The following is an 11,009-nucleotide window of genomic DNA, read 5'->3' as shown; positions in this document are numbered from 1 at the left end:
GAGGTACAGTAATCTGACGTGCTGGGGCCATAGAGACGTGGCTGTTTCTGGTGAGATATTTCGGTGGAGAGAAGGAAAAAGGCGTGCTGGCTGCAGGGCCCGGAGCGGACAGTTCCTTCCCCTTCGAGTTTCTGTTTCTATACAAGGTGTATTTTTATTACTTGGAAGTGCCTTTTTTATGTCTTTGCTGTTTTGATCTGGTTAGGAACATTTATTCCCATAAGTTCCCATTAGTGATGATGCCACTTGAAATCCACGCGAGTTGAGTGGAAATAAATAAATAAAAGAGGGTCCATCTGCGTGAGTATATCCCGAGTCTCCCTCCTTGACTGCTTGCCAGTTATAGACTGGACTACAACTCCCAGGAAGGCAGTGGGGCTTCTGGCCAGGGAGAATGGAAATTGCAATCTTCAGGGTTTGAAGGCTGCTGGGTTGAAGAAAGTTGTTTTGCTGGAGTGTATATGCACGAGAGGAAGAGAATAGTGTAAGACTTCTGTACTTATTTGCCCTGTCCACAGATTCTCAGAGGATCCTTTTGATTTAGAAGATCTTGATCTTTTAGATCAGACAGAAGTAGCTGAGTTTGGGCTGGTAATTACAGTTTGACTGGAGTCCATCCTCTAAATTCAGGTAGGTGTCTGTTCTTTCTCATACCAAAGGTTGCATCCTGGAATGATGTGGCTTTTACAGCTAACACTTGTCTTTACTGACTCCTACTTACTTTTTTGCTTACTCTTAACTATTTCCTCCTCTTCCTCCTCCTTTATTGCCACATTTAATAAGCTTAACTTTAGCCCCTCCTCTACATAGGTTTTTTTTCCTGCCTCTCTTATATAAAGTTGTATGACTAAAGACTTCAAACCTTATACAACACTGATGTAAGACTCTAGATATCAACAGTTGGCTGAAAGGTCATTTGGATAAGTGGATTACTCTATGAGCAAGTGTGCATAATAACAGCACAGACCTGGAAAATAAGATAGGCATCATATGCTGTGCTGGGAAGATTGTCTGAAGGAAACACAAAGAAAAGTGAGGGATGGTTGGTGCGGGGGCACCAGCTAAAAGTCTTGTCTTTATAAAAAGCAAATTTCTAGCATGATTTCATATGTTAAGTGCAAGGCACTAAACAGGTAATTTTCATTGTATCAAATGAGCAAAGGCAATTTTTTCTTTGAAATTATGATTCATCTCTCATTTACACTTAGATATGTCTGCCTATCCTGCACTGGGGGGAGTGGGCAAAAGCAGGAAAGAACATAGGAATCTGATATATAAATTACTTTCAAAAACCAGTCCATTTACTATCTCTCAAAATAGACCAAGGTTTTGCACACTATTTGATACATTGGAAGCACATTATTTTTCTAGTTAAACCAGAATAATGTTTTATGCTTTTATTTTTGTATTTCTTGATAATGTATCTCAGGGGTGTCAAACTGCCAGCCTATGGGCCGGTTTCATCATACCGAAGCCACGCCCATCCCATTGCCTGCAATGCAAAAAGTTGCGATATGTTGTGACACGTCACGTGACAAGGCAAGTTTGACACCCATGATGTATCTTATCCTTGGTCTTTGATTTCAGTTGATCAAATGCTGATGCTTCTGACACTTTCCCACCCTTGTCATGTAGGTTGTATTAAACCAACTTGGCATATCAGTTGGGATGATGTCATCATCCACATATTAAATAAAAGCTGTATAAAACTTGTTCAAAGGATCATAGAATAGCCACCTATTATACAAGTTATTCATATTCTTCTATTTTCAGATAGTCAAAACAACAGCCCAATAAGTGCAGAATATGTAACAATAAAAGCTCATATTAATTTAAATATGTTGGAAAGCAAGCAAGGAGGGAAAAAGATAGATCTCTTAATGAAAGGATTTTCAAAGTGTATGTGAAGTAGAAAAGGAGAACATGCTTTGTTCCATGCAAATAATTGATTTTATTATTTGTTCTAAATAAATGTATTTAATTAAACATTAAATTAATAGCAGAACATTGTAGTTGATCTAAATAAGCAAAAAGAAGTGGAAAACAGTAAGATATCTTGGTCCTGAATCCTATAAGGCAAGATATAATTATATAATTAAACAAATAAAAATAAACAGTGTAACCAATATAGGGCCTTGAAAGAAATATGAAGCCGTTGTTTCAGCAATATAATGGTGTGCTTTTAGAATTCCAGTTGTGGTTTAATACCTTACTTGCCATTTAAGGGATGAAACCTCTGGTCATTTAAAACATTCAGCCTCATGTGGAATGACTTGCCGTGATCCAATTATAAATGGTCAGAAACATTTGGCACTGCTACTGTAGGCTAAATTGGATAAAGATAGTTCTATCCATAGGTGCACACATGTATGTGGGATCAAAATTAAGAAGAATAATTGTATCCAATGTGATTTAGCTCTTCACAATACAGATAGTCCTCGACAGTTTATTTAGTGACAGTTCAAAGTTACAATGGTATTAAAAATGTGACTTATGACCATTTTTCATAGTTATGGCCTTTGCGGCATCCCCATGATCGTGTGATCAAAATTCAGATGTTTAACAACTGGTTCATATTTATGACTGTTGCTGTGCCCCAAAGTCATGTGATCATCTTTTGCAACCTTCTGACAAGCAAAGTCAATGGGAAAGCCAGTTTCACTTAACTGGGTTACTAATGTATCAACTGCAGTGATTCAGTTAACTGTGGTAAGAAAAGTCATAAAATGGGGCAAAACTCACTTAACAAATATCTCACTTAAATTTTGAGCTCAGTTGTGGTCATAAGCCATAAGTCGAGGACTACGTGTAATCTTCAATTTTAGGAGTGTGTAGAGCAGGCATGTCAAACTGCCGGTCCGTGCGCCAGATGCATCACGATGAAATCGCGCCCTCCCCATTGCCAGCAATGGGGAAAAAGTTGCGATATGTCGCGTGACGTCGCGCGTTTGACATGCCTGGTGTAGAGTTTAAGAATTGCTGTCATATGGGACGCTCTATGTTTCCTTTGAGGTTATTTGTGTTGTTATTAAAACACATCTGTAAAATACATAATTAATGTCTTTTGTTATTGCTTTGCAATCAGTTTCAAAGCCATTCTAATTATGAATTTATAAGTATACCAAACAGGACATATTATTATTCTCCTCTGCCTGCTGCCTTAAAGGAGAGGAAAGTAGTTAGCTATTTAAGAATTGAATGATGAATCTAGAGAATCTCAGTAAAATGGTTACATTTTCTTAATGGAATTGAAGTAACCAATAATTATTCTAATATGCCTATTATTTTTGACTCAAAGGATAATTCAGAACAATACTTATCTAACAATTGTGGTCAGAAGTATATATCTATTGCTTGACTTGTATCCCAATGTAAATAATTGAATCAGAGATGCTTATCTCTGGGTAAACATGCATAGGATTGTCTTAATGTATGCACTTTACTATTTATAGTTGCCTTCAAAGTCATCTAATATTTAGATTGTGTGGATAATCTAGCAACTAATAAACTAGTTACTATCAGCCTCATTATCCAGGTGAATTGTGCTACAGGTTTTCTGAAAACGTTTTTTTTTTTTGCCATGTCTAAACTCTGATCTGATTTTACCTATTTAGTAGTATGTGAGCTGTTTTACTACGCTGGTGTGCTTTATTCAAATAATCAAAGGGATTCAATTAAGTTGAAAATATATGTCATGTTAAGCTAAAATAAATAAATAATAAATAAATATACCAATTATTTATAAAACAAGGATATGCTTTGGTCATGTCCCAAATGGAAAATGAATCACTGAGAGAAGATGTGGGTGAACTTGATGAAAATGTGCAGAAGTCAATGGATGAAGAGGTGACCAAGAATAATGGAGAGGAAGCGACCCAGAAACGAACAGGAGCCAAAGTCACTGAGCTCAGTGCAGTCCAAGAGCCACAGGTGCAAAATATACTGGTATTTATGCTAAAATCTGCCAATAATTTTTAGCTTTATCTCAAAGTATTCACTCTGTCTTCCAAAGTAAAACATTTGTGGGGGGGGGCAACGTGGTGGCTACAAAAGTCAGTTATTCTAATTCTCCAGTTCAAACTGAATCTATCAATTTCAGTCCGCGGTTGGATTGTATCTCCTTCTGAGTTCTTAAGAAAGATAAACATACCGTGTGCAGTCAAATTAAATACATGTTATTTGACCATCTTAAGTCAAAATAATAATATAAATGAAACATGTATCCTTATTTTTTTTCTGCCATTAATTTGAACCCAATTTGTATCAATTCCATTAACAGTTACTACAAGTCTGCTTGCAAAGGTGACTATAACTGTTGAAACATAGGAACAAATATGCAGCGTATTCTCCTATTCTTGACTAAATTCATTCACATGACATGAAGAGTTGCATTAAAACAATATAATTAACAAATCAAAATGTTTTTTTCCTCATAATATTGATAAATTTGAGGATTGGGTACAACTATATCTTTAATATTTTTAAATGCTTCTTATTGTATTACTAAGAATCCCCTTTAATCTGGAATAAGTAGACATTCAAATAAAAAATAAACGTTATTTTTTTATTTGATGTCTTATCAGATCTTTCTCCATTAAGAATCTAAGCTTGCTAACAGAAAGAAAGTCCTCCTGCAATGCTGTAAAATAGAGATATAAAAACACATTCTTTATTTTGTTCCTGACTTTTCTTTGCTAGAAATTAGTTTTAATTCCAAGAGCTGTGGTGGCGCAGTAGTTAGGATGCAGGCTAAGGTAAAGGTAAAGGTTCCCCCGCACATGTATGTTAGTCGTTTCCAACTCTAGGGGCTGGTGCTCATCTCCGTTTCAAAGCCGAAGAGCCAGCGTTTGTCCGAGGATGACTCCGTGGTCATGTGGCCGGCATGACTGGACGCCAAAGGCGCACGGAACGCTGTTACCTTCCCACCGTAGTGGTCCCTATTTTTCTACTTGCATTTTTACGTGCTTTCGAACTGCTAGGTTGGCAGAAGCTGGGACAAGTAACAGGCGCTCACTCTGCTACGCGGCACTCGGGATTCGACCCGCCAAACTGCCAACCTTCTGATCGACAAGCTCAGCGTGCTAACCCACTGAGCCACCACATCCCTCATTGCAGGCTAACTGAGCCCATTACCAGGAGTTCGATCCTAACTGGCTCAAGATTGACTCGGCCTTCCATCCTTCCCATGTTGGTAAAGTGAGGACCCAGATTGTTGGGGGCAATATGCTGACTCTGTAAACCGCTTAGAGAGGCCTGTAAAGCACTATGAAGCAGTATATAAGTCTAAGTGCTATTGTTATTGCTATTAATTCCTTTTAAAAGGAATAGATAAATAACTGTTTACCTTGTTCTCTTTCACTAAGGTCTCAGGTCCCATTGAGAAGACCCAAATAGGATGGGGATATTGGGGAAGCTGGGGGAAATCATTGCTTTCAAGTGCTTCAGCTACAATGGCCACTGTTGGTAAGGATATGCTACAAATCAAATGAACTTTCTTTTTTAGTTTTTTTCTTTTAGAAGTTAATGGGGCAACCACAAAATACCTTATGAAAAGTAAAGAAGGATATAGAGCAAGCTGAAAAGATGTTTTTTAAAAAATATATTTATATAGGAATAAATATATCTTGGTCTTTTGAGCATCACCATGGTCAGAAACATTTGGAACTGCTACTGTAGGCTAAATTGGACAAAGACATTTCTAGCCATAGGTTCACACATGTGTGCAGGATGAAAAATAGGAAGAGTAGTTGTATCTAATGTGACTTAGCTGTTCACAACGCTCTTTGTTTTTAGGAGTGTGTAGAGTTTAAGAATTGCTGTCATGTGGGAAGCTATGTTTCCTTTGAGGTTATTTGTGTTATTAAAAACATCTGCAAAATACATAATGTGTTTTGTTATCCGATACATTTTGAATATGTAGCACTCAATTCAAACCCACATAGCCTTTACAAGCTCTTAAAGGTTCATATGTTATTTCTAATTGAAAATATAAAAAAATCCATAGAAAATTGAGATTAAGCTAGTGGCTAGAGTGAGCAAAACAATAGAATGCAGCCTATTGACTTTTATTTTGCCTGCTTGGAGAATACAGGCAGATCTAAGGGCTCCAACTTTCCTGCCATCAATAGATGCCTCAATAGATGCATTGTCACGCAGCCATAGGAAATGTTTCTCTTGTCCTGCTCTTCCCTTTGCAGTGTTGGATGGCAAATATAAAATAGTGCAGCAGTGGTTCAGAAAACCACAGAACATGTTCTTCTTTATTACTCCTTTTCTAGAGGCATTCAAACCAGATTTATTCTTCCTCTGCTTAGTGATCCTGATTGCTCTGACTTGGTCTAGGCCCAGATGAGCTGCCATTTATTGCAATGCATATGGCTAACTTTGGGTGGCAGCATAGAAGATCTGCAGCACCTTGATAGGCCAAGTTCCTGCTCCACAGAAGTATTTAATGTAATTTTAGATTTTATGCAACCTCAGGAATTTTATGAAGTTGCATAAAATCTAAAATTGTAATTTTACATGTTATGTAATTACATGTTATGTACATGTTATGTAATTTTACATGTTGTATTTTATGTAATTTTAGTTACTGCCTCATTTATAGCCCAGACATTGATTGCTCCTTTTGGGTCTTATTTATGGGTCCTAGTCAGGGTGTTTTAATTTCACAATGTACTATATTTTAATTTTGTCTCAAATTTAATTTAGCACTGTTGTTGGTGCCAACAGATCCTTCATAAACACATTCCTTGTACTGGTCTAAGATTGTTAATAGAATAAATTCTGCCCCCCCCCCAAATAATAATAATAATAAAATAAAATAAAAAATTCTCTCTGCATCCTATTGATTTTTATTTTGCTTTCTTGGGAAATTCATCTCAATTTTTTTCCTCAGGGTTAACATTATCTCTTTTCTTTCTCTGTAGGTCATGGAATCTCAAATGTCATTGAAAAAGCAGAAACATCCTTAGGGATCCCCAACCCTAATGATTTACCATCTAATGCCAGAGATGCAATGAAAGGTCAGCTCTTACCTTAGCACATAAAATATTTTATATATAATGACCTTTGTTACCTTTGAAGTAATCTGTATTCTATGGCAGACAAGCTGAGCATCAGGCTGTCATATTAACTGCCAAATAACAAGACTTAGAAATATTGATATTGCTGGTATCTTAGAAACGTGTATATCCTAGAGGAAAAGCACCGGCAAGCTTTGTATTACCGTACTTTGTTCAGGATATAAAATTTATGCCTGCATTAGGATAAACCTTTGCTTTTGTGCAGTGTGAAGATGGCAGAGTTTTAGTTTTTGTTATCAGTCTAGATAGAAATGGATGTTTATAACTGAACATAGGAGCTACTGGTTAGGTTCAGAGAATTGCTGTCTTAGTTTCATATTGCCCATAGAGGGTTTAGGATACTTTGAAGTATCTAAGGGCAGTTTTGACCTTCAATGAATGTTTTTTGTTTTGTTTTAGAAAGCCACAACTCTGAAGAAGTAAGTGATGACAAGAAAGAGACTGAAAATCCGTCACCTCTCAGTGGTGCTTTTGGAATGTTTTCTACCATTTCTTCTGCTGTTCAGAGCACAGTGAGCGAAACTGAAAGGATCATGTTAACATCTGTCTTGGTTTGATATTGCTGTGTCCTCAGTTATTAGCCCTTTAAAGTAGACCAGATCAAGAAATAGATGCCGTTGAGGACTAGGACTCTATATTATTGAGATTGGCTATAATAATAAGGACCTTGCATGTCTGCCTGTGTTTTTCCTTCCTTCCCTCTTACATTCCAGAGTGTTGAGGATGCAGACTAGTTGTGAATCTCTTTGTAACATTCTCCCACCTGGCTGGATTTAGCACATATTACTTCTGCCCCTGGTGCTTTCCTGACAATCTCTGGATTCTTTCTCCAACCTTCTACCTGGCTCTGTGAAGGTTCATTACATTGTCAGTCAGGGATGCAGTTTTTTTTTACCATTTGCAATCTTTAATAATTGCTTTGTTTATTGCCAGTAAGTTATATGTGCCTTGTTTGGAAGTCTTGAATTACAAGCGTTTTCCTATCATAAAGAATTAAACTAATCTTGGGCATTTGAACTTCAGCCAATCCTTCAGTTGACATTTGGAATTTAATTGGACCAGAGTGAAAAGGATATATAAACCTACCAATTAGTCATGTTGTTGAAATTTACAGCTTGGTTTGGAATGAAGATGTAATGTATTTACAAAGCACTAGTATTTGAATGTTGTTATACTTTCATATTGAATCTTTCACAAAAGCAGTCGACGACCCTAGTTCAAACCTGAGAAATAAGATAGATCCTCGGAGACTCATTTTTAAAGAAAGCAGGGTGTTTCCATTTGAATCTCTGGGAGAATGCTGTTCTAGTGATAGATAGATCCAATATAGTGGAGCCTATCAGATTGCATTGTTTAATGCAGAAGTCTCCAACCTTTTGGGCACCAGGGACCGGTTCTGTGGAGAAAGGTTTTTCCATAGACCAGAGAATGTGTGGTTTTGTGTACTGCCAGCAATCCACGGATGGGGCTTTGCTTATTTGTGCAGACCAGTTGCTGGCATGCCGCAGCCCGGTTCCGGTCCACGGACCAGGGGTTGGGAACCCCTGTTTTAATGGATGGGATCTGAAAAAGACAACTGGCTGATATTACAGGATGGGAAGAAACAGTGAGAGATGGCCCTTCAAATTACAAGGCCCTATGCTGTGTAGAAGACTGTTGTGCAGCTGAAGTTTCATGATAGTCTTCAAGCCCCATAACAGAATGCATTGCAATAAACCACACAGTGAGGAAACCCAAGATTTGTTGTTCTTTGCTAGACTGATCTGAAATGAGGCAGACTAAAAACAGTGTTGGTATACACTTGTAGATGAGCTCTTTTTTTTAATGTAGCCAGTTCAAGGGTTATAAATGCATATTTTGGAAATTCTTACTTTCTGTCAACACATTTTCACTATTTATTTGTGTCCCACTTTGCTATCTTGTTTCCTAAGGAAAATTATGTAGATCAATCCTGTATTTTGAAAGTTTGGCTTCCAGAAGCTCAAATTGCCTGTATAGTATATCTCTATCATAAAATCTTTTCCTTCTTTCAAAGTGATATCTTAAAAAAGTGCAAATCTATCTTTTTTAGGGGAAAACAGTTATAAGTGGAAGTTTGGATGCATTGGAATACATTGGTAAAAAGACTATGGATGTGATAGCTGAAGGTGACCCTGGATTTAAGAAAACAAAAGGCTTGATGAACAGAAATTCCACACTATCTCAGGTATGGATTTCCCACACAAAATCTGGGAGAGATTTATTTCTGATCCTCTTATTAACAAATTATCAATCAACATAATAGTTCACAGCCTAGCACCAAATTTATAGCCAGCAACCTTTTCTCTCTCCGTGCTTTTTTAATGGTGTCGTTGTCACACTTCAGCTTCTTTATTTGTAGGTCTTGCGAGAGGCCAAGGAAAGAGAACAACAGAAGACAGCTGCTGAGGTTTCCATGACAACAGAGAAGAAAGCACATTATGGATTGCTTTTTGATGAGTTTCAGGGGCTTTCTCATTTGGAAGCTTTAGAGATGCTTTCCAGAGAGAGTGAATCAAAGGTAAATGACCTTAAGCGATTTTTTTTTTTACAATTGAGGAGGAATAAGAATAGGGATCTATATAAACTCTGGGAGATAAATCCAATTACAGATTCTTTGCAGTACCAGTAAATAAAAGCCAATCAAAGCAGGAGAAAGGACTTTCTGTTGTTACCTATTCCTTTTCTCTGCTTTAGGTAGGTCAGTATGTTTTTAAGTAAGAGGCATAAAAGGCTTTGTTATTCCCAGGAGTTATCTGACTGGGATAATCCAAAGAAAATCAATTCCATTGTATGATATGGAAACACAAGTATATGGAAACACTTTGCTTTTTGCTACCATTTTTCAAAAAACATTTTCAGTTACTTTGTCGATTTTTTTAATACTGCTGCTGTATTTCTCATATCGGATATGAAACTACCAGATATACTGTTCTCATTGTATCTTTTCAAACAGGTGAAATCTGTTATAAGTACACTTTCTGGTGAGGAGTTTGCTACCTTAAAGGAAGAGCTGGAAAAGCTGAAAGAAGCATTTTCATTAGCTGAATTTGATGATGATGAAGATGATGATGAAGAAAAAAGAGGTAAATATGCAGATCCAACACTTGAATACCGACTGTGCAATAGTATATAAAGTGAAGCGAGTGAGGTAGCTTTTTAATATTCTGTAGCATTCAGTCATTGATGCTTATATTTTAGAGGCTCAAGCTTTTCATTAATCAAGTGAAATAAACAATAGATACTAAAAGCTACCATATTCAAGTAGCTTCTGACTTAATGACCACAACGGAGCCCAAAATTTCTGTTGCTAAGCAAGACCTTTCTTGCCACAGTTGTTAAGTGAATCACTGCAGTTGTTAGTAACCCGGTTGTTAAGTGAATCTAGCTTCCTTAATTGACTTTGTCAGAAGGTTGCAAATGTGATCCCATGACACTGCACCTGTCATAAATACATGCCAGTTGCCAGGCATCCACATTTTTATCACCTGACCGGGAATGCTGTAATGGTTGTGTGAAAAACAGTCATCGGTCACTTTGTTCAGTGCTGCTGTAATTGCAAATTGGTCACTAAATGAATAGTTGTAAGTTGAGGACTACCTGTATTTTAATGCTCTGTTCTTCTGAGTAGTAGATAATTACCTGAAAATTTAAATGAACAACCAAATAACAGCATGGGACTTCCTTAACTAACATAATGTAGAGAGAAACGTGGTGGTCATAGTGGCTGATTGGAATCTTAGGGAGGAGACTTGTAATTTATTTTATTTATTTTATTTTATTTTAATTCCATTTATATCCCGCCCTTCTCCGAAGACTCAGGGCGGCTTACAAGCTTAGCAGTAGCCTTCATTCTATGTATATGCCTGCTTATTAGGGCTTTCATACACCCCCCAAGCGGCATTA

The 11,009-nt window shown here is 37.1% G+C and overlaps 1 protein-coding gene across 3 annotated transcripts in view; it reads left to right on the top strand.

The window, feature by feature from the left end:
* Positions 1-7: 7 nt before the first annotated feature.
* The window catches only part of FAM114A2 (family with sequence similarity 114 member A2), a 46,978-nt gene continuing 35,976 nt past the window's right edge, over positions 8-11,009 (top strand). The window contains exons 1-9 of one of the 3 annotated variants that reach the window (XM_081321922.1): positions 8-146; positions 519-630; positions 3,752-3,930; positions 5,364-5,463; positions 6,930-7,025; positions 7,485-7,597; positions 9,157-9,291; positions 9,466-9,624; positions 10,060-10,189. In XM_081321922.1, the coding sequence (XP_081178048.1) occupies positions 3,766-3,930; positions 5,364-5,463; positions 6,930-7,025; positions 7,485-7,597; positions 9,157-9,291; positions 9,466-9,624; positions 10,060-10,189 (898 nt within the window). In that variant the 5' untranslated portion in view covers positions 8-146; positions 519-630; positions 3,752-3,765. Of the gene's footprint in view, positions 147-518; positions 631-3,751; positions 3,946-5,363; positions 5,464-6,929; positions 7,026-7,484; positions 7,598-9,156; positions 9,292-9,465; positions 9,625-10,059; positions 10,190-11,009 lie in introns of all 3 variants that reach the window. The other 2 variants (XM_081321921.1, XM_081321920.1) reach the window with 2 other exon arrangements.

Source organism: Vipera berus (genome assembly GCF_964194415.1).
Source record: "Vipera berus genome assembly, chromosome: 2".
Taxonomy (NCBI): Eukaryota; Metazoa; Chordata; class Lepidosauria; order Squamata; family Viperidae; genus Vipera; species Vipera berus.
This window is presented reverse-complemented; position numbering and strand designations above follow the sequence as displayed.